The sequence below is a fragment of the Aphelocoma coerulescens genome, chromosome 3 (assembly GCF_041296385.1).
Source record: "Aphelocoma coerulescens isolate FSJ_1873_10779 chromosome 3, UR_Acoe_1.0, whole genome shotgun sequence".
NCBI classification, from domain to species: Eukaryota; Metazoa; Chordata; class Aves; order Passeriformes; family Corvidae; genus Aphelocoma; species Aphelocoma coerulescens.
This window is the reverse complement of record NC_091016.1, coordinates 45,099,070-45,123,552: the sequence shown is the minus strand read 5'-3', so window position 1 is coordinate 45,123,552 and position 24,483 is coordinate 45,099,070. Positions and strand designations below refer to the sequence as shown.

At 39.0% G+C, this 24,483-nt stretch overlaps 1 protein-coding gene across 10 annotated transcripts in view; it reads right to left on the bottom strand.

Annotated features, from left to right (window-relative positions):
• Nucleotides 1-584: 584 nt before the first annotated feature.
• Nucleotides 585-24,483, bottom strand: part of LTBP1 (latent transforming growth factor beta binding protein 1) — a 190,655-nt gene continuing 166,756 nt past the window's right edge. For 9 of the 10 annotated variants that reach the window (XM_069010026.1, XM_069010027.1, XM_069010029.1 and 6 more), the window contains 8 exons: nucleotides 23,414-23,596; nucleotides 22,020-22,106; nucleotides 19,556-19,684; nucleotides 18,073-18,213; nucleotides 15,600-15,770; nucleotides 6,009-6,131; nucleotides 2,600-2,749; nucleotides 585-1,342 (listed from right to left, as the gene is read on the bottom strand). In XM_069010026.1, the coding sequence (XP_068866127.1) occupies nucleotides 1,173-1,342; nucleotides 2,600-2,749; nucleotides 6,009-6,131; nucleotides 15,600-15,770; nucleotides 18,073-18,213; nucleotides 19,556-19,684; nucleotides 22,020-22,106; nucleotides 23,414-23,596 (1,154 nt within the window). In that variant the 3' untranslated portion in view covers nucleotides 585-1,172. The remainder of the gene's footprint in view (nucleotides 1,343-2,599; nucleotides 2,750-6,008; nucleotides 6,132-15,599; nucleotides 15,771-18,072; nucleotides 18,214-19,555; nucleotides 19,685-22,019; nucleotides 22,107-23,413; nucleotides 23,597-24,483) is intronic. The other variant, XM_069010028.1, reaches the window with a different exon arrangement.

The following is a 24,483-nucleotide window of genomic DNA, read 5'->3' as shown; positions in this document are numbered from 1 at the left end:
TAGTGGGAAACATGCCTAAACCAGGAAAGAAGAAAAATTCCATGGGAATCAGCTTCCAAGTCAAACAGTTTCTGTAGGTCTGTGTTTGAAATCTTCCCCCTGGAAGCCTAACTTCAGGCATTAACTAATTCAGATTCTGGTCTTATTAAAACAGCATGAGAAGGAAAGACCAGCCAGACAACTCCCTAAGACTGTTGTAATGTAAATTAAATCTAGTACTGTAAACACCTGAGGGTTGATTCTTGTAAAACAAACACAAAAAGAAAATGAAGGAGGGGGGAAAAGAAGCCACAATAAGTAAATAGTGCTTTTTTTCTAAAAAAAGGTGATTTTATTGAGTTTTAATATACAGCTTTAATATGTTAGGGTAATCATACAGGATATCTCTTGTGTTCAATTTACACATTACAATAGAGATGTGAGCTAAAATCTTTTCGTTTAATGTACAAAAGGAATCCAATGTTGTCCACTAGCAGCTTTGAACTTGGCAAGAAAGGTTCTAAAGACTTTAAGTGCAGTAACAACCATACAGGATACAAAATGAATATAAGGACTTTTCGCCAAGGTATATAAACATTTGAAAACAAATGGTGCCTGCTCCACAGGGCAGACAACTAGCAAATTAAAAAAAAATCACTGACCAATGTTCCAGAGAAGGAGGAGCATCACCCTGTGTAACAGTTCTTACAAAATGGACTAAGAATATCTGTATCATAGAATTTGTACTGATCAGAAAAAAAAGGTCTGAAAAGAAACAGTAGACAAGGAAATGAACAATCAAAAAAATGACATAGTAATATAAAACATTTCCATCACTATTTAAATGCCAAATTAATCAAGCAATAGTAAAAAAAAAATCCAAAACAAAACAAAAAAACCAAAGCTCTTCTGTTTAAAATAACAGCACTGTTTTTGATTATTTTCAAAGATTTTTTTTTTTATGAACACACTATATACTTGATTCTTTCATACAGAGCAATGTGTCCATTTGGTCTGTCATTTCAGTGAAGCTGATAAACAACCAACCCATCATGTCTCACCTTTGACACATTTTAACCCTTTTCTCCCCTTTTGTTTGCTACTCTGGTGCCTTCTCTTCTCAAGTTAAATACTTTTCTTCCTTTTCTTTATACAGTGCAGAGTATATGGGCTTAGGATATGGAGATTTTCCTCTACTCCAGTTCACTCTCTAGGTCTGAGTTCAGTGGTGTGCAGTAGTTTGGCTTGTCTGAAGGCACATACCCAGGGAGACACAAACACTTGTACGACCCTTCTGTGTTGATGCATTTGGCATTCTTGCAGAGGGACATCCTGTTGTTCAGCTCGTTGCACTCATTCACATCTGCAAAAACGAGATACCAAAAGACATGTACTTAAGTCTGGTGTGTAGGTAATACTCATTTATTTCCAGCATTGTTAGGACTAGAACAATCTGTACAAATGCCCTGAGAACTTTATTTTCAGTTCCAATTGGGTGGAATTAGGCTGGGTCAAAAGCTCTAAAAGTTGAATTGGGAAGAGGTGGAAGTTATCATAGGAAATCAATAGGGTATTAAAAGGCTTTGAAGAGTTAGATTACCAAGTCCAAACTCAGCCTAGCTGCACAACAAAATTAAGCAACAACTTAGAGGCGTTTATCTGATGACTGAAAAATGACTTTTAAGAAAGAAGCGCGAAGTTCTTCGCATAATATCTGCACTTTACACAACTGAATACCTTAGGAGCTGCTGGTGGTGTCAACTGAATAGTCGTGAAGAGCAAACTACCTGCACTCAACATCATGCAGCATTGGCCTGACATACACAGCAGCTACATCTTGGCTAAGGTGGCCAGCTTGCCATAAAGTCCTGAAGACTACAAGGTGCATAGGCTTGTCATAGAGCTGGGAGATCTCAACTGTGTTTCATGAAGCATAATGCTAAACAAGGTTAGTGCAGACCTTAAACTGAAATAATCACACTATTTTTACTAGGCTTCTACACTGAGGGGTGGTTGTTTTGCTTCATCTTCTCACTGACACTTGCTGTTCCCATGTTCATTTGTTTTAATTGAAGATACAGATGTCTTGGTTAGTAAACATGCAGATTTACTAGTTTGAGAGTGAGAGAAATAGCTGAGTCTGTTGACTGTTGAAATCATTGAAAACCAGGGGCCAAACTTTACCAGGTGGTTATCTGCATATTTAGGCAATCACTCTCAATCCACTCTAAAAATCCACTCCTAAAATCACTCTTCTGCTCTGCATCCAGTTCCATCCTCCTAGTTTACCAAAGCCTTTGAAAAACATTTGGTCTGTATATTAAGAGTCAAATTCTTGATATAAGTTTAAGCTTCATTCCACCAAGATGTGTCCGCTCACTTCTACTCTCTTAACTGAACATACCTGCAATGACCAAGATGAACTGAGGAACACCAAGATATTTTTGTAACAACAATTACTGGCTTTTGCAGTGAGTAAGACAAAGCTGGCATCTTTAATACAATTCAGGTGATCATCTCTAACTCTTTTGTTCGAGGCCTCCTTAGGTCAAGTGACTGAGTAAACTGACAACCTAACAGGACATAACAGGTGATGTAACAGGTGATATGCTATCCTCACCAACACAAGTCATTTTGGCCATGTCCAGGTGATAACCATCAAAGCAGTCACAGGTGTAGCCTTCCTGGACTCTTACACATCGGCCGTTTTCACATCCATTCAGAATACCACATTCCTCTGCTTGTAGCTCCTCAAAGCTGTTCAGGAAACCTGGGAGGAGAAAGAATTACAAACAAGTAAGTTACAAAGCTATTGAATCAGTATACCCAAATATATAGTGAGAGTCTGAAATTCTCTCAGAAGTTTGCTGGAATGTGACTTGACTTTGCAGAAAATAGGTCAGCTTTAGCAGAGCTGTACCATCTGGAGTTTTAAATGTACCAGAAAAGTGCTGTGATATGTATCAAGATGGAAACTAAATAACTTGGTTAACTCTTAAGTTTTAGTTTGTGTTAAAAATCTGTGATTTTTTTGTAGTAATGGAAACTCCATAATTTCTTTGTTTATTTTTTTAAAGAGTAAGTCAGTGTTTTCTAAATAGCGCCTTTTATTTCAATTGTTACGTGTATCAGCCTTTAAGGAAACAAGTGGTTGTGCAATCTGGGATAAAACTTTCTTAAAACTATTCTAGAAAAATAAGGTGTATGTGTGTGTGTAGAGGGGTAAGAGATGCATTATAATTTATCCAGAAGAAAACATATTAAAAAAAAAAAATATCAATCCCAGCTGCCAAAAGGAAAATAAGAAGAAATCAGAGACTGCTTTCCTGTTGTGGTTTTTTGTTAACAACCCTTTGGCTTGTGCTTCAGTGACTGGTGCCAGTACAAATACCCATAATCTACCAATTGCTCCTTGTCATAATTCTAGATGGTGAGCAGTCAAAGCTCAAAGAGTTGAGCTTTTTAGTTTTTCACCTCTTACACAAAGAGTTGTCTTTGTATTCAGTGGTTTGTACAATGCTTTTTGTGCTCCTTGCCTTAAGGCTTTTGTGACAGTTATGCTTTTATATATAAGGAAGGATTTATACTTACAAAGTTATTTTACATTTTTACATGTTCAGAGATTGTGTCTAGGACTGAACTACTCCTGTAGGTTCTAAGTTTTTTTTCACTAGCTTCCTGCTCATGGAGCAGTGATGTAACAGGACTGCAGATGGCAGCCCATCACATCAAAAAGACTTCTGTGGAAAAAGCTGAGACTATTTGAGTCATAAGTTTAACAGCATAATGAATATATAGAGGGGAATTGGAGCTGGAGTGTAATAGAGTAGGATGTATCTCCCCATCTGTCCTGTAACAGTAGTAACCAACAAGCCATCAACTTATTGAAAAACTGTTTACTGATTAATTGCAACAGCTGTGATACATGTATTTGCTAAGCTACTAGGAATATAATATTCTCCCTTCTTTATGCTTTTTTCTCTTGTCTTTTCTTATTTACTCCACCCTGTCTTGGTCCTTGAGGCCTTCTTTTCTATTGACCTGCTTTTTCCTTTTCTATTCTGCCCTTTCCATATCATCCTCCATTTAACTTCCATGCTGCCATTTCCACTCCCCCTCTTTTGACTACAAATATTGTTCCCCTAGCCTGGATTTTCTATCATGGTGGGCTTCTCAGTAAGGGTCAAGCTGGTCAGTAATACACTGAGTAGATTCTGGAGACACTGAACATGTAACGTGAAGTAAGTATTTGCTGACGGATGTCACATCTCAAGAACATACATAATACACAGGATGTGTACAAGTGTGTATTAAATGGGAAACATTGCAATCTTTTTCACGAGCCTTGTAAATCACTTATCAGTGCAATAGTATTGAGGATATTGAGCACTGTCATGATGTAGGTAACCAAGTTTCATTACTTGCTAGAATCTTCTGACAGAGCTTGCAGAGGGCTCAGGAGAGACCTTTAAAGTAAAGACTTTATATAATTTAGAAAACAGTGCCAAGAAAGGGAAAGGTGTCTCCCCAAATATACAGATATTTTTAAAATAAAGACAAGACATAATTTATTAGACACATAGTTTATATGTAGGTATATACGCATGTGAATAAACATATGTACACTCTCTGTCATAAATACAGTATGTTGTAATTTTAACTGGCTAAAACTGAAATATTTATCACTTACAGCAAGTTCTACTCCACAAAATATACTCTACTTCAAAACAGCTTGATGGGACCTGTATTGTAATTCTAAGGCATGTATTTGCTTCTGTAGAAACTGATTTCATAGTGGCAAATATTACACTGAAAGTACATAGCCTGGCCATGGGATGGGACGTATTGTTGTATTCCTCACACAACCTGCAGCAGGATTGTGATCTTGAAGTCTTTAATGCCCTAAACAGGATGCCCCATCTGATTCAGTGATACGATGGGAGCAAGAGCCACGAGCTCTTAAGCCTCTGTCTCCAAGAGGTTGGAACTAGATGATCTTTAAGGTCCCTTCCCACTGAAGACATTCTATGAAGTGGTCTCAGCTGTGGATTCAAAACTTTCCACATTTCATAGTATTTATTTACCACTAAGTTATATATCTTGTGAAATGCTTCTTTCCAGATTAACAGTACATTAACATTGCTTAGCCATCATCCTTCTGGGTTTTTCCTTGTGTAATCAGTAGTTTTCAGCTGTGTGACACTTCAGTTAAACATCAACACTCAGTAACATTGACTGTGGAAGAGCTTAGTGGCAACTTGCAGGCCATGTATATGTAAAGCACAAGAAGTTACCAGCTCCTTCTGATACTTCCACTTTCCTTCTCTAAAACTGTGATAAAATATTCTGGACCTGTACAGGGTGCCTGATTTTGAGGAAGATGCTGAAATCTGTAAGCATTCCTCTCCCACAAGTCTTAACAGTGAGCTGGGCCAGACCCAACATAAAGGGCCCTGATATTCCTCAGGCACAACCAAGATGCTGTGTACAATCCCTCACACCCTGCCTGGCAGGCCATAGCATCCAGCCTGAAGTCCATACATATGTGTATTCTCTGATCACACTATGCTGTACATTTTCTCTGTTGAGAAAGAATGACTTGCATGCTCTCATTTCACCCATACAAGTTCTGCTGGGAAATCATGGAAGGATGAATTTTTTTTTCCTTTAAAATTAAACACACTCTGGAGAAATCTGTCCAATGCTCCAAAGGAAAATCAATTTGTGAGAAGGAAAATTGGCAATCCTTTTGACCTTGAGCTGTAAAACTGTTGGTAAACACAAATTTAGTACGCTTGGCACAAACTGTTTCACTAGATTAAAAATTAATTGTACTCCAAGCCCAACTGGACTCTCATACAAACCTGGCTCTTGAACTGGAACACCTGACTGCAAGGTAGTGTCATAGGAATAACTAAAACATAAACAGGCCACATTATCCAGAAGCAAAGAGAAGAATGAAACCAGCTACAGGAAAACAACTGAAGTTAAAATCTCATTTCTTTTATATTACAGAGAATCTCACTTACGGTCTTCAACAAAGTATGGATTAGTTTCTGGAGTGTAGTGCTCTTCGAAGTCAACTAAAGCATCCTGTCCATATGGCCGCCGAGATCCTGGAACAGGAATGTTGCACAGCTGGGCGTAATCCTCTGAGGGGGGAAAGAAAATAAGATATAAAAGTAAACACACTTGTAACACAGGCTGCATTACATTAGTCCCAGTGAGCTGTGGTTCGTATTTGTTGGAAATAAATTTATCTTCCTAGAAACACCATAAATCTGCAGAAAAGAAAATTTCCAGAAAGCATTCTCTCTTCAAGAAGAATGTCATTAAAATGTTAATGAGCCAAATATATACTATTAAGTCATAATAGGGATAACACCAGGGATAGATTTGAGTCAATAACTGTACAAAAAGTTATAGGTCAGGTTCTTGTGGTCTGCATGGGAAGCAAGAGCAGAGGGATGCTGTGTATCCCAGTGCTAATGCACTTCTCTCCATGGCTATCTCTGTTTACACTCCTCATTCTGTAGAACAAAAGCTATCCCAGACCATCATGGCTGCTAGAAGAAGCCTCCCCAAAGGAAGGAAATTGGGGCAGGTACAGCCAATATTTCTGGCACTATCAGCCAACCTGCAGAAATCAGAGTGAAAAATACTTCTGAAATAGCCCACACTTATCTACAAACTGTATCTTCAACCCACAGGCTTAAAATTATGAGTGCTGTTCAAAGTTTCCTTGGCTGTGAAACTCAAAGGGCATGGGAAAACACACAGGAGAAATAGTTACATCTGATTTCGTGGCTGTAATAGCCAGACTACACAAGTTGAGACAAAAGCAACTCTTCATTTTAGGTGTCAGAGTCCATGTTTGAACTGCTTATGCAGAGTTTGATTCTTTTATAAATCAAAAATTGTGACAACTCTTGTTTCCATTACCCTTTACTAAAACACATACAATACAATTGATTTGAAAATAGAAATATTGTTAAAATACAGCAACCCAGGTGCTCCTTTACTGTTGCTATAGTCTATTTAGCATCTGGTTCTGTGAAGATTGCCTGGTGTTCTGAGAATCAGGCAGAGAAAGGACAGGAAAGAAAAACCACCAAAAGAGAGGGAGGAAAAAAAGCCCTCCCTAAGCAGATACAAAATCCAAGAATTGCAGATGGTTACAGAGCCAGAAACCTCATGCTGTGTAGAACTGTCCCAGACAGCAAATAGTTGGGTAAGTCCAGACTGCCTCTAGACAGTGCAGAGCACAGCCCCACTTGCTGTCCAGCACTGTAATTTTATTTTTACAGGTAGTATCTCCTCCACCTGGAACGATTTTATTTTGTACTGAAAAAAACCCAAAGTGTTCAAAAAGTCTGTTTGAATTCTATGGTCAACAACTCGGCCCTCTGAGAGCACAAGACGTTGCAGTACAGGCAAAGCGTGTCTGTGCACATCCAGAGCTGCCATGGCTGCCAGTCCAAGTCTGCAGCATGAACTCCCCAGAGAACTTACAAATCATTGTAAATCCCATCACATTCTGCTGTAAGACCGAAGTGGTTTCCTTTGAGGTATGTCCTCCAGAACGTATTTATATACAGTAATAATATTCAAGCAACACTCTCCTCTCCCAGAGAACAAAGTACACTGCCCAAGAGGAACATCCCAGGGCACAGCAAACAAAGCCAGCATGGCAAAATAAATGACATATAGAAAATGCTACTTACATCCCTGACTGCACAGCTTCCCACTGAGATACTGTGATAATGAGCACAGTTTTAAGAGCAGACATAGGACCAAAACCACCCCATTCTTTCTTCCCCACATCTAGCCCCAGATTAACATCCATGCATGGGGACAGGTTATCATCTCAGAGGGACTCCTTCATTCATATGTACACACAGGAAAGCTGTGGAGATTAGTAAAAGCACTTTCTCACAGATGCCCACAAATGTTCTTGGCAAAGGAAATCTGTGTTCTACCACAAAATACTAATTCATCTGGCCTGTGTGGAAGAAACCACCACATGAAAACAGTCAGTGAAAGGCAAAGGGATAAGACAAGCAGGTCTTAGGGATCACTGCCTCTTCCATGTGAATGTGATGTGACGGGAAGGACTAAACAGAACCTGAACATTGGCTTCCCAGTTTACTCAGTGCTAATTTTCCATTAGTGATACTGGTAGTATAAACCATGTTTTAGTTCTGAAGGAAGCAATTGGAACTTCTGAAAATCTGTAGACCTGGAACTCTCATGTACATGAGAGTTGCGTAGTTTGACAATTGTGCAAGACTATTTTATACTGCATGTTTGCCAATGAAAAGTTGTTTAATATCTAAAAAAGACTAAAGAAATGTTGACAATAGAAACTTGTTTCCTGCCCCACTGGTCCCTCGAAAATCAAGTTCTGAATGTCTGCATTTTTAGGTCTTATACCTATAATTACCTATAATACTCTCTTAATACTGTATGTTCTGTTTAGCCATCCAAGTAGTGTAGACTGAAATCTCTTGTCTTTTATAATGTATTGATTCAGTCTCTAGGTGCTCAGGCAATAAACCTAAGGGGAGAAACAGCAACTCACCTAAGAAACCAACAGTAGAAATTCAGGGCCAATAACAATGGTAAGTTATTCTGCTAAGTTATCTGTTTCACCTTTCTCAGCTTTCTTTCTCCTTTTTTTTTTTCTTTTTCTTTTTTTTCTCTCCCACAGGGAAGAAAAATGTGGGCAGAGAGTACAAAGACTGAAAGGTGTACAGGGGGCCACATTCTGGAAAGATCATGAGAACTGGTGTTTTGAAATAAGGTAGACTTGAGACTTGGATCCCTGACAGAAATAAACCCATCAGAATGCCCCTGTGGAGGACAGAACAAGTTACAGCAATGACACTTTCTGTTGTTTTAAACTTTTTCCCTTGCTATGCTATGTTCCTACAGTTCAATTTAAGATAATGTATTTTGGATCACTGTGATGTGTGCTGGTCACAGTCTTCCAGGGGAGGGAACTAAATGAACACAGTGCTGTAAGATTTGTGGGTGAAAGCCTGACTGGTGCACAGAAACTTGCAGGTAAGTATTCAAATGGGAGAACAGCATGACATTGCCCTAGGGAGATGACAACAGGAGACAAAGATCAAGAAGGCAGTGAGGGGGTAGAGACCGAGACAGAATGTGGAACTACCCCTGAATGACAGAAACATTTTAGTTGTCACAGAAATTAATGCTCACTTTGAAAAGAATCTTTCAAGTAAAGTGGAAAGAAATTTTTCTATAATTCACAATGAATGAAGAAACCTTTTTCTATATTGGTTTATTTTTCCTGCTCACTCATCTCCTGGCTGTGATCAGGGACAACACAACTACAGTTCAAGAGGAAAAAAAGTACTTTGTTTTTAATATAGTTTAGTCTACATTGGTCCATGTGTTTCTAAGTTTTCCTCATAACTTGCAAATGAAGCATAGAGACAGCTTGTTGTATAACTAAGGGTGGCTATTATAAAAGGAATCTGATGTATGCTTCCAAAAATGTAAAGGACATTTTTAAAGTCAGATGTATTGCATATTAAACAAGTGTTAGGGGATTACATCTAGACACACATGTGTACTGGCACAGATGTTAGCTGTAATTGGTGACGAAAACTCGGCTGACAGAGACAACACAATATAAATGGGATGGACTGACTGGCTTTTAGGCGCTTGTTAGCAAAAATGCAGCTGTGTAAATGTGCATTTAATTTGCATATATAGCTGTAACTGAGCAAGCCCATGTGGGCCTTACTTGTACCCAGAGGCCTAAAAATCCTAAATTCTCCAGTCAGAAACATAATTTCACAATTCATTTATTTAAAGCAAAATATTATACAAAAAGCTTTTCCTGACACAACCATGAAACAACTACACCACAGCCAGTCCAGCTCCTGCCCATAAAGAAAGCTTTATTTCTGTTCCAGCTCTTCAGAACTGTCACTATCACACAGACATACAAAAGAAGCCAAAACTAAGAAACCAAGCCAGAGCCATCAAATTATTTAAGATTGCAACAGTTTCACCAGAGGTTCTGGACATCAGTCTAAATTGGTTAAGTTTATGCTGTCTCAGGAAATTGCATCATCTGTGAACCAAAGCTAGAGGTATTTCTGCTCTGTATTTAGATTTGCTCTTTGACAATTTAGATAATTTCATTGACATTGCCCATGGATAGATGCTAAGGTTTGCAGTGAATAGCATTCACATCTATCCTACTAAAGGTAAGGGCATCAGTCTTAAAGGTTATTTTTCATTAGTTAAAAAGGATGTTCATATCCTCTCATGGACATACTCTAAATGAAATCCCTGAAAAAGATTCACAGTGGATGTAAAGCTCTTCCTAAACAGAAATAATTACCAAATTGATTATCTCAATACCTCTTGGTACTGACCTTTTGTTCCTCTACTAACGCTGCTCAAGTTTCCTAAAATTCCCTTCCCTCTCCTTTTGCTCCAAATAGATACTTAAAAGTTGTAGTAGAAGTCAGGTTGTTTCTGACAATTTTGCACATGGCTTTCTGACTCCTTGCTGATTTCAACGTACACTCGGAATGTGAGGTTCCGTGAGAAAAACCCTTTAGCCAAAGCAATTCTGCATGTCTCTCCTAACCTTCAGAAAAAGCACTGGAAATCTCCATGAACAGAAATGAAATCAGCCAAAAATCTACACAGCCAAACACAAGAATTTGAATATTCAAGGCCCAATCAGTGCAATGTTTTAAGCCCAGAGGACACAATCCATTTGACCAGAGGACTAACCACAAAGGAAGGAGGCACAATGCCATCCATGAGAAAATGATCTCCAGAAATGAATCCAGTGCCTGCTGATCTTTACCATCTCGAAAGGACAGATGAAAACTCATCCTTTAGACACATGGGTTTTCCCTGTACTTCTAGATCCTCATGAGTGACATTAGCCAGAACTTAAAGGGAACACAGTGTTCTCATAATATGGAAGCTCAGCCCAGAACTAGCTCATAATGTTTACAAAGGATACACAGAGTTCCTTTGCAACAAAAATGTAATCCAAACAATCTGTTCTGCCAGAAATGGGCAGAATTCAACTCCATGTAGGCATTACTGAGGGTCTACATTTGAATTAGTTAATCACTGTTGATTTTTAGTCCATGGAAAGACATAACCACTTCTAAGACAGAATCTCATCATAAAGCACGTATCTCAGACAGGTCAGGGGAATATATTGCTCAGGGTGATGATTTAGCTTTCCTGATGGAAGAAGAAACTGGCAGGACCAGCACTGATGTGGGTTTCTGTATAAAAAACATGATATGAAATTGTCCAAGAGAAATCCTACATTATACAACACCCCAGGTGGTTCACACTACTCTCAGTGCTCTCTTAGCATGGGCTTTGCAAATGCTAAGGTGGAAGATAAAGAGAAACTTCAAATACAACATGAACAACAGTTCTAATCTCACAAAATATGCAAAATATCTACTGACTGGAGATCCACCATTGTCTTTTCTGCTGTGGTTCCATAAAAACCCACAAAGTAACAGAATTTAAAACTTAGAATAGAAAATGTATTTATAAGGATACACAAATAAGCAGGCTGATAAACTGAATGCTGGTGCCTTTTACAGTTGCCTAAGGATGTGTTAATGACATTACCTTAGCACTCACACCAACAAAAAGGTCAAAGTTATATGTGTAGGAATGTACCCCCACTCTCAATAGTTATTAAAACATCTGCTAAAGCTGCGGAGTCCCAGACCTACCTCACCCTGTTTTTCTATATGAAAGCTTCTCCAGGCAGCCAGCTACAGAAGAGAAAGTACCCTCCTTAACTGACATCTTTGGTTCAGGGGCTCCTCATACCACCTTACCACCATGTTAAGGTGTTACTGAACCAAAGGTGGTACTGCACTACAATAACCTCAAAAAGATCATTTTCCAAATACAAAAATAGGCAGTCTTTGTAAATTAAATGCTAACCCCAGCACACCACCTTACTCAATGTTTTCGAGCTGTTAGTTCTATCTCCTCCCTTCAAATTTCCTGTAACCATACACCTTGTCTAAAATCCACTTCAGTACCATAATGGTCTCCCAGGAGCTTCTGGAGTCTCAGAAGGTTTATAGTTCAGGTCCTACATGTTCAAGTTATCTTGAGGCTTTATTTTAGATTTCTGATTTTTTCAGTCTGGGCCAGTTGCTCTGTTTTCTGGCATGGAGGCTTTTACCCAGCTGCTAAACCTACTGGTGCCTGTCCTGCTACCTCCTACTAGACCATGGACTCTGGATGGAGAGAGTTGGGCTGTTAGGCACTAACAGTAAATTGACCAAGGAAGCAGAACTTCTGAAGACACGTCATCCAATGTGTACTTTTTTGGGTAGGTGCAATGAAGGAAGGATGTTTTGCTATTGTTATCTAAACCAAAAGTATCCAATTTTCTAATTTTCTTCAACTGGTCAATTACTACAGATTGCCAATGACAAATCTCAAGTAACACAGAAGTTTTTAAAGAATAATTACTAAACTGTTATTACTGTTCTTTGGGCAAGTACAGATTAATGCCACCATGAGCTCAGAGAGGTTACACCTCAGTAGCTGACATTTTGGTATTGGATGCAACCTGTGAAAGTTTTTGTCTGCAATATGATATCCTAAGATTATAATGTTAGAACCAATGTAACTGAAAACAATTACATCCCTTGTTTGCACGAGTCAGATGTACTCAAGCATTGCACTACAGTACATTTGCAGTGTTGTGATCAGGACTTTGAACTAATATTTTGAGTTTGTTCCTCAATGTTGTCATCAAAATCATCATCTATCTTACTACTATTGTTAAGGTGGTGCTGCTGAGCTGCAATATCAACAAGTGCTACTTATTTTTTTTCAGTCTCTGAATGTTTGGAGTCATTTCAGTGGGGTTTGTTTAACTAAGCACTTATTAGTAGTACAATTTAGAAATTGTAGCAACCATGTAAGTTCTGTTTTCACACTGATTTAAGATTGCATTTATTTTTGCTTAATATGGATAAATTCTTACAGAAATGCTCTATCTTCCCACAGGTTTTATGCCGGTTCCTACTTGAACGAGATATTTAAATCTTGTAATGAAAAATGGAAGCACTTTAAAAACAAGTTGGATTACAAAAGCTAGAGGTTATTTTTATTAAAGCATTAATATCTTTAGAAGGGACTTGCAAAGTATCACTTATGGTGGTAGGCCTGTACTTCCTTCTTTCTAAGGGTGCTGACTAGATCTTCAAATACAATGCGAACACAAACAAAGTAAAAGGAAACCACAGATCTATCCTATGATCCAACCCATTTCATGGTGAAAGTCTTGTGGTGATAATGCTTTTCACACCGCCAGGTCTTCTTTAACATGTGTCACAAATCTCCAGAAAGCCCCTAACTGGGGAAATAAGCAAACACCTTCAGTGGTAAACCCAGCCAACACAATACCTAAGTATTTAAAAATGGAGAAATTCCAGGTTCCCCAGCCAGGACTTGAACCTGTGACCTGCTGGCCTGGAGGTGTGAAAGCACTCTCTTGAGCCAATGATATCACTTTAAGTGCTACAGACTTAAGACATGTCAAATGAATCATTTATTCAGTTCAGTCAGCTTTAAATTTTTCTTGGTAAACGTTCCTGAATGCAGAGAAAGGCTTCCAGGTTTCTGTGTGGGTGAGTGCACATGTGTGTGAGGACAAATGAGTACATATCATCTCCGCTAAGAAATGTGAGCTGGTATGTTTGTTCTGACATAATAAACATTCAATATGCTTTTATTTTTAGCTATGTTCCAATCTATAAGGATAATTTAAAATATTTAGGATCAAAGTATGCCTCATACTTTCAGTTAATGCAGATACCTCTCAATGCAAATGAAACATTACATAAAAGTTATCTTATGTCTGGAGGGAGAAAGATTTTATTATCCAACGTAATGCTCTTCAGCTTTGACTAAGGATCATCCAACCGATGTTTAGGATGTTATCCACTGGGAACTGCCATGTAATTTTTTTAATGAATTTCCCTATTTCCTTCATAGAACTAGTGGGGATTTGCACCCCACTGTTGGCACAGGACCGAGGCTCCAGATTCCTGTGTTCCTAATGATCAGAATACATCTAATATTTTCAGACTGAAATTGTTCCAATTCTTCCTCATATCAGCACTTTCATTTAATCAAAAAGTTTCTGGGAATTCTGCATAATTGTGCTGTAGTGGAGAGTCTTAGAATTTGCAGCCTTTGTTCTGCATCTATGTTTGGAATTTTTCATCTTCCCTTGTGAGGCAGGTTCTCTTCCCCTGACTATGCTGGTGGTCCATCTCTCTTCCTTTTCAGATTTATCCTGCTTTAAACGTAACTAGCTAGAAATCTCCAGAAGTAAATCTTGTACCTAACTGAACTCTCTCTAACAGGAACAGCTTTTCTTCCCTCTCTCAGGATTGCATGCTTGCACGACACAGATGGGTCACTCTCACCATGCAATGAACTTTGTACAAAGCAAAACTCCTTTAATCTGCTCCATCTTTCCACCTGAGGAGTTGCAGGTCACAGCAATGATTCTTGCTATTAGCTATTGCCCTGTATATTTCTTACTATTACATTTCTTCCATTGCATTTGTTATTGTAGCAGTTTTGATGCCCTCGTATACGATTTGTTCTGACAAAGACATTTCAGAGATTTCCGTATCTTATAAATCAAGCTGCTGTCATGCCCTGTTTTTCTTCTTCAGTCCCTTTCTGGGGTAAGCATCAGCCAGCAGTTACTCCAGCCAACATAATCAAAATCAGGTGGTTTTTTTTCAGTTGCTGCATTTCCAAAGCAAACTCAAACAAGTAAAGATATCTAAGAACAGGTTCAGGGACATTGCAAGTAAACTATAAAAGCATAAAACCCAAGCAGACAGAAACAACCACACTGATGCTTCACTGAGCTTCTCTATGTAGTTTTTTAATTCCTTTTTTTTGCTACAAGTAAAACATGTATTGCTTTAGCCATAACATTATCATTGGAGTAACACAGGCCCAAGAGAAAATCCAGGAATGTGCACAGTAAAATGCTTTACCAGTGCAGGACGGTATTCCTACATGGAAAGACATGTTACTGAAAGACACATTTATAGTAAGAAAGCCACATCCAAACCAGGCATTGGAATAGTTTATACAAAGGGGAAGTCTCGTACCAGACTGTGTATACCAGGGCTGATGTATCTCAGGCAGAGCATGACATATACCCATGCTGCTTCCCCTGGCCCCTTCTCCAGTTCCCAGAAATAAATCTGTGTGTCAACAACACTTATCTCTGTATCCATCTAGCTTTTGTAGTCACCACAAATAGCACCTTTACCTGAAATGTCATGGAACAGCATCTGATTTCCAAACACGTAAACAAAATATAGTATTTTAAAAATACGACTGTCAGCTTTCTTTTTAACACTAAATTATATTCCGTGGAAATTCTTCAGTCCTTATTGGTAACCCATTTCCCTTAACTTGAGGGGCTAGGGGTTTTTTGTTCTTATGTTATTGGCACAGGTACAAATGCAAGGGATTAAAGTGATGAAGTATTTCAGATTTCGTTCCAAGAGCCGACACACACATTTCCTCACCTGACTCCTTCATGGGACACAGCGCGCACTGCATGCCCCAGGCTTCACCGTACAGGCAGCAGCACTCCGTGTACGTGGTCTGCTTTCCCACCAGTGGTCGACTACAGACAAAATCGTCACTTAGGTGCTGCCAGCAAAGGTCCTGGTAGACCTCAGCTTCTTCAGTTTGCTCTGATGGAGAAGACAGGATAAGGTAATAATCACAGCACTGTTATTTAAATAAGACACTGGCATACTGAAAAATTTTATTAACTTAGATTAGAAGGATAACTTAGCTTTACAGACTTCACTGAATACAAATTTAAGCTTAGAAGTCATGACTTTTTTAAGTGCCTGAGGTGGCTCATCACTTAAATGTTCAGCTTTGCAAAAATCTTGAAAGGTTCTGAGTTGTCACATTAGGCCAATTTAAAAAGCACATTGGGTTGGACACCCAAGAAATAAATCTTTCTAAATCATAGTCATTGCTGAACACTTAACACTGATTCAGCTCGGTTCCCATGGAAGTTAACAGAGCTTGACAAAAACCAGCTTTGGGACAGAGGTGAATGTTTGGAGAACTCCATCCACATAATGGATCTTTAAAGTTGTTATTTTGCTTTTCTTATATTGCCGTCAATGGCATCTGAACGAACTTTTACATCTCGGGCAGAGCTGAACAAAAAATTTTACATGGGCTCCCTGGGAGACTGGACAAATACTTGGAAGAGAGAGTCCCATTAACTAAACAGACAAACTACATCAGTCTCAGGAAATCCCCTGAGCTGAAAATAGCTGGAGGCTGAGAGAGTGCTGGGGAGGGTGAAGAGAAGTATTGTTTATCTGCCCTCCTGGTCTCTAATCATCCACTTACAGCTATTGTTAGAGACAGAATACTGCTGTGAACTACTGTCACATTCTTAGGAACATTAACAAAAATCTGTATTTTTGTCAAGGCTGGAATATTTCAGAGGCATAATAGTTTCGACACAGATTTCAGAAGAAACCATTCCCAGTCGCAGCAAGTTCTGATCACTGCTGATTGGAAGGAGAGGAACTGTAAACTTAGTCTTCTACTTGGAATGTAAAAATCTCAGTACAATTGTTTTGTGAAGACATCTGCAAGGTTTTGATTTTGTTCCAACAAAGAGTGAAAAATAAGTGTTGTCACAAACCAAGGTTCTGTTTTGTCTGTGCATTTCTATTTACTGCATTTTTACATTATGCATGGGTGAGTACGGAACTGAAACCTTGCTCAAGAGTAAAACTGAGTTCTGAAAGCATGAAGGTGACCACCATTTAGATACCTATTCTACTAAGAGCTTGCCAGAACATGCAGTGAAAAGCAGCAGTGGGCCTCTGCAACAAACTCCAAATTCTGCTGGCAGCAAAGGAACCAGCCTGCCCCCTTCCCCTCTGCATGAGGGGGACATTGCCAGTAGCAATACAAGGCTTGAGTGCTTTGTGCTAGCCAAGATGATCATTGCCGTGTCAGCCCGAATGTCTCATGACAGAAGACCCTTTGGGCCCTTGTATTCTCTTCACATCCTAGATGAACCAAAAGGGCAATCCTGCTCTTGGTTTGTTTAACTGAAGACTGAACAATAGAAATGCTGTGGTTCTTTCACAGTTCCAGGCAACAGGATGACCACATTACTCCTCAAAAGTATCAGCCTTATAACTTGGAGTGGCTAAAGCACACATTCAGCCTATATTCCTATTTCCTTTCATAGAAGCATCTCAGGAAAATTCACTGCAAGTTGCAGGAACCAGAGGTCTGGATTTATGGCTATACAGTGCCAGCATTAAATCAAACCCATTGTAACAATTTTTTTGAAGACATGACTGGCATAGACAAAGCTGTGCACACTGCATAATGCTCTGGATTTCTGAGACATTTCTAAGAATTTCATAATATCTAACATTTTTTTCTGAAATCAGTGTCTTCTGAAATTAAAATAACACACAAAAACATTACTTTAACTGTGATGTTGAAGCCCGCAGCTTGAAACTGTGAGCTCAATGTACCTTCAATGTTAATCAATTGAAAGCACACAATTTAAGCTATTTTCTCCTATATCCTGTCATTCCTGTTTTTATTTTACTTTGAAAGAACTGAATCTTGAGACTTAGCCTGCAGCCAAACCCCAGCCTTACTGAGACAGCAAGCGGGCTGTGCCTCATTACCTACAAGGCTGGACAAGGCAGATGCAGAGCTGGTGAACTGGCTGAAGACTCCTCAGCCCGAGCCTAATCTCACAATACTTCCAGCAATGTCCTGTCTGTATAGGCAAAGTGGAGCACTGTGGAGTTCTACATCACGATGCCTTCTGGATCAACAGACGATGGTCCAAGCATTGCCTTCCAAAATCCTCCAGAAGAGCAGGCTCATCCAAGGATGACCCAGTCTAAGCTTAGACTTCAGGTCTGTAGCCATGTCAGCAGCACCTCGTAGAGGTGTACTCACTTCAGTAATATGTATAACGGATCATACCACTCGAATCTGCTGGTCTGATGCATCGCTTTTCTGTTGCGTCCAAAACCATTGGGTGTGTACAGAAACAGTTGTAAGATCCTTCTGTGTTTATGCACTGGCCATCAATACAGCTGTTTGGGTCCTGACATTCATCCGTGTCTTTAAAATGGAAGGAAATGTATCAAGGAGAGCCAGCACAAAGTATTTGCATTGTGTTAATCTATGTTTATATTTTCCTATATTAGGAGCATACTTCCCTGCATGCCTTCTGTTAAGTACCACAAATACCCATTGCTGGCAACAAAATCCTGTCTGTGCCCATGGAGAAGTTCTGACATCTGAAGGATGCTAAATTCTGATCCTCAAGTATTAGGGAGCTAGTAGGGAGGAGTACCAGGGAGGATAAGGAGGCTTGGTGGGGGGGGGGGGGGGGGAGGAGTTGGAGTGCCAGCATAGCTGCCACTGCTTCCCACATTTGTCTCCCTTTAGGACAGTACCAGTGGGCATTAGAGGATTAGAGGTGGGCATACTCTCAGTGATTCTTCATGAGCTTGTCAGAAGAAGGGATCACCTTACGTAGCCATGGTAATTATATTTCTTAGTTTGTCTTGGAAAGCAAAAGCTGAAATTATCTCAAAGGGAAGAGCAGGCCATTTCAGATAAATTACATTTAATCAGCAAAAATCCCACCCTTTGTAAAGAACAATCATAGAATCCCAAGGTGAAAGGCTCTCTTATTGCAGTTGCAAAAATTACTTCCTTTCATTATGCTATTCTGCACATTATACATGGTTCTCTGCTTACAAAGCAAAAGCCAGGGTCATGGTCATGAGTAATTTTCAGTTGAATACCAGAACCAAAGGAGTACAAGGTTGTGCAGGCTAAAATGGGCTTATCAATGACCTCAACTGTAATTTTACATTGCATATTAACTCCTTGTGGAAAATGTCCGTCCTTGAAACAAAACAAAAAATAATCTGTGTTAATTTGATTTAATATAGTAAACCCAGAACACTTACCCAATGAAAGGTAAGCTTCAACATACAGGTTTTCACTGCTCACCCCACATACAAAGAACAGAAGGCTAAATTGTACCTTGGCAGAGTGAAGCAGCAGTGTGCATGTAAGGAGGGAGCCCCCTCTGATCACTTTGTGCTGCCTGCATTAAGGCTGGCACCAGCTCTTGACTATGCACTCAAAGGAGCACAAAGGGCTGCTGGAGATGCAAACTCCTGGGAGTAATTTGCTGTAAAAGGAGGAAAATAAAGCAAATCCTGCTCTACATGCCACAGCTATGTCATCCAGAATTGCTGCTCAGCCAAGCAGAAGGAAGGGAAATGACCCAATGCATCTCACAAAGCTGCTACAGGAGTTCAGAGGCCCAGTGTTTCTCCCCTTACTGGGAATGCCACAGTTCTGATGGGAATCCTGCTGTACAAGTCGGCTTCTTTTGCCCATCTGCATACCATTATAATGACAAGACCACTTTAAATAAACTTACCAAAGCACTGGAGCTTAACAGGGTCATAGTATGTGCCTTGTTTGCAGTAGCACTCATAACCTGGCTGTGTATTCAAACAGAAGCCATTTTTACAGATTTCTTGTCCAAAGAGTTGACATTCATCAGCATCTGTGGAGAAAACATTAAAGGCTGTGTTACCATTGTTACTATGATGCCACATAGAGAAGAAAGATGGAATAAATCCTACACACTTCTCTGTTCAAGCAAACTTCAGTTCAAACAGAAAGTCCCAGGAGCATAGATATCCACAGGAAAAAAACAAAACCCTCAGACAACTGGTGTGGAAGAGGCAATGTAGCCAGAATGGAAAAGGAAGACTTGGTGGACTGTTACTTCCCCTTGTCAGAATTAAGTCCTGTGGCACAGAGAGACTGCAATAATCTGCTGTTTCCCTTTCCTTCCTTTGGTATCACATTGCTCTTGGCTGCAAGCAAAACAGATGAACAATATGGCCTGTATTTTCCCACATAATTTGCTTTACTGAAAGGTATTCCCACCATAGATCTAATTTAAGCACGCCACCTAATTACAAGACTAACTAAGCAGCTATGCTTATGGATGGACTCTGTGACTGCTCTTCTCTTTGCATAGCGTTTGGTGACTCTGCTGTGCACAGTAGGAAGTCTTCCTATCTGCACTGCTCATGGCTTTGTTTTTCAAAGCACAGCTTCAGTGCAGCCTTCCCCCACATAGGACCAACTGTGTCAGTTGCCAAACACAGGGTGGCAAACACTATAGAAGTAGTGATGGCTGACAAAGAGAATCTACCACACTTTCAAATGAGGCTAAATGTTTTCAGGGAGGTTTCACAGAAAATATATGCCAGCTCATATATAGCTTTTCACAGTTATACACATTTTTTCCCGGTCTTGTATTTATGTATTTGTTACTGTTGGAATTCTATTCACTTCCTTTTTTCCAGCCTACTTTTCATTTGCTAGACCTACTTAGAATAGTCTGTTAAAGCTAGGTTGGTAGTAAAAATGGCAATAAAAAGCACAACTTAAAGTAGGTCATTCTTCTCTCAATACCAATTGTTTTAATCCACTGTCTTCTATATATTTACTCCCCATTTATTCTGGGGCAACACAGATTTTATCCCAAAGCTGTAATTTCCAGCTATACAGTAGTTTTAAAGGTGAATCATTCCTTTTTCCAGAAGAACTGAAAGATCTAGAAAACAATTTATTTTTACAGCCACTCTTCCAGCCACTTTGTGGCTACAAACATTAAATATTTTGACTGTTTAGCAGCAAGAACAATGCAAAGATTAATAAGAAATGTCATGTACACATCTGTCTTTTTCCTGTGGAACATGGATTTGTGTCTGGAGAAAAATGGGAAAGCCTGGAAGCAAAGCCAAGGAAGGCTAGCAGGCTATTCATTTCTGACAGATAATTCCAATAAGAAAACAGGAATTGCTGTTACAAGCAAAAGCTTGTGGAGAAAAGCAACAGTAACATTGAAGTTAGTGTAACAGAGAAAGATCACATTACGAAAACAGCACATTAGTAAAAGTTATTTATCTATTTAGTGTTTGTCCTTTGTGGCATTCCTAAGGTTTTACAACATAAATTTACTGAAAACAGAAAAAGCCTTACTATGGCAGGGATTTGTGGAAGATATTTCCAGATGAACTATTTCCACATTTCAGTATTTATAGCAGCTAGAGATATTATCTACCCTGAGGTAGCAAAAAACAACACAGATTTTATCTGAGACGCATTTGGACATGCTGTACACACAGCAACTTCCAAACCCCCACTGTGAATATACACAGAAATCTTAGATCTGCAAAGATAAACAACACCCTCAAACAATCCCTGAACAAAAATACTCTCAAAGACTTTAAGATGAGCTCTGTGACAGTCTTACAAATTATTAATATTGATGGCTACTTCTGGAACCTGGAAAGAAATTTTGCTGATCTCACTTTTCCTTCTTGGTGATGCCAGGTCCCTCCCACCAACATCCTCCAACTTCTATGACACTGATTCCTCTACTACCACTGGGCTACCACCAGTAATTATTTCATGAAGTTCTGTAATGAAAGTATCATTGCTGAACTTCTCTTCAGTTTTTATATTCATTCTCCCTTAGAGGCCAAATGTTTAACAGAACTCTCTCCTCTCTTCCAACTCCCCATACATATATTTACAAATTTAAACTGGCATTGTATTCCATATGTAAACGAGTATTTGTGGTTTGTGGTCTCAGCACCTATTCTCACAGCAGAAATTAAACCAGAATATTACAGAGACTGTGTAATTGACATTCTTAACAATCTGTAAAATGATGCTTTTCAGTAATGTTTCATACTACAAACTGTTTTTATCACCTAATAAAATTTGAATTAGTATGTTTACATTCCTGGCTCACATTTCTAGTCAATCAACTACCAGAACTTCTGAAATAATTAAACTTAATACATGTCAGTACTGACCTTTGTAATTCTGAGCAAGAAGCCCGTAAGATGATTCTCCAGAGGGAATGAAACCTTTTCCTTCAGGACACAAATCAGTAAATTCAGCTGGGAGAGGGAGAAAACAAAAAATTATGTTGTTAAGAAAAAGGTATTCACAAAGGTAATGTTAAATGTGTTTCAGGGCACTTTGAGATATCTGCCTTATTTGCATCTATCAGGCAATCATAAACACCTTTAGCTTAATAGGGGATGTTAAATGCCACAGCCTGGCTTTCCCCTGCTCTCAGTTTGCAGAGCTAGCTTTCACAAACCTAGCTAGGGTGCCCACAGCATCACAGGGCTCCAGGCGAACTAATTTTTCTTGCTCTTGGCAGGAGAATGTAGTCCTTACTAGGTTTCATGGTGCACTGCAGTTATAACAATACCAGTAGCCAAATTATCTTAATTAAAGCTAGCATGGGCCTCTCTGAGCTACACTGCAAGCTATAATCTAGGCATACCCCGACTGAGATACAAACCCCTGTCGACATTCTTCAGTCCTCATACAGGAAAAACACTAATTGACTGCAACAGGAGAACATGGTGTACATTACAGAGAGAAATTATTTCAAGTGTCTTGGAGACTATACAGAATCAAACCTATCGAAGCAGAGAGGCCCCTTTTTCATTATGCATTTCATTTCAGTTTCACCAATTCTAAGGTACAGTTAAAACAGGAATTAAACGTGATGACGTATTTGTGTGAAAAGTAATCTTTAGCATTTAATCTCAGGAAGTTCACACATGTTCTCTCTTATGTGATTTTTTCCATCTGGATTCTGAATTTCAGCCATTTATGTTTATGTTTCAAGTACTATTTTCAGAATTTGTGACAAATATCACATGGCTATGTTTGTCTAATTTAATATTTGGAGGTTAAACAATGGTCTACAGACAACATTATTAACTGAATTGTTCAGTAAGTTGCAAAATGTAAAACTAATGTCATAATATATATCAGTAAGTTGTAGAGCTGTAGAAATAGTGTTACAATAAATAGCTGCAGACTTTAAAATGTTGTCATGGTTACCTTTGTTTTCCAGCTTGTGGAAAAAATCTAACATGTTACCATAGCATCTGGAAAAAGCTTTTGTGAGAATCCATATTTGCTTAAAATCAGTTGGAGCTAACACTATTCAGTAACAGGCTCTTTTTAACCCTAGGGCAGCTGCACAGAAGCCAATGGATTTACACCAGGTACAAATTATTCTTACCACTCTTTCCTCTGTGGAGGGTTCCTATGGATAAGTCATGACTAAATACTACAGAATATGGGATTTAATGGGCAAGCCTTCTCTAAAGGCAAAGCACACTCTGTTAACATAAACACAATGCTTCAAAAACTTGCAAAGGGACAGAAGGCCTCCTCTTACCACTTCCAATGACAGGACATGGGAAGATTTCACAGTTATCACCCCAACCAGCACCCAAGGTACAGCAGCATTCTTGTTTGGTTACATTGGATGTAAGCACGTTGTCACAGAAATTAGCATCATTCAGATTGTAGTAGCACTCCTTCTTTCCATCTTCCTGTTGATCAGCCTCTACCGGCAATTCTAAGGCAGAAAACATAAACCACACAAGATGACACATGAAATTAGTCCCTTTTACAGGAGATCAGAAGAGTAGAGAAGAAAATGGTTAACTACACATTTGGTTTAATATTTAGAATGAATGATGAGAGTTGATAACTTTCCTTTCACTTTTTCAGACCTGTTCTCCAACTTGACCATAAAAGGATTCCTCCAATTTGCACTTCTATCAAGCAATGCATGAAACACCTGCTCTCACATTCCGCTATCTAATGGCCATGCCCAGCTATTGACATGATGCTCTTCACATATGAATCCAAAAGTTCTTCACAGAGGTAAGCAAACATTACAACCTCCTTTTTTCAGATAAAGGAGCTAAGGCATGATATGAAAAGACCCGATTTTCAAAAGAATGAGCATTTACAGCCCATTTTAATTTCACTGGTAAAAAAGCATGTTCCACATTTGAATATAATGCCCTTTATAATTTTTGCAAAAGTAACTTACTGACTCCATGGTAAGCAGAGGAATATAATGCAGATGTCAAGTTAACTGACTCTGTGTTTTACTTTAAAATAGGCATCCAGCCAAGAAGGCAGATTTATTGCCTTAAGCACTGAGTGGGTCCTCTCACAATATTTATATGGACTGGAGGCAAAATAGTCTGTCCCATGGATCCAATAAAAGACCCTATTAATAGTCAAAGATCTTTCTAAAGCAAGGCACTCCTAAAGTACACCAAAAAGTGATTTTGAAAAGAAATACCTATTTAAAGCTTCTGTGTTCACAGAACTCTGTGTACGTAACATTTCACTTCACAAAAATTATCATCAAGGGCTCAGAAGTGCAAACTAACACATAAAATTGTTATTTACACTTGACCAATATGAGAAACTTTTCACAGGCCATCA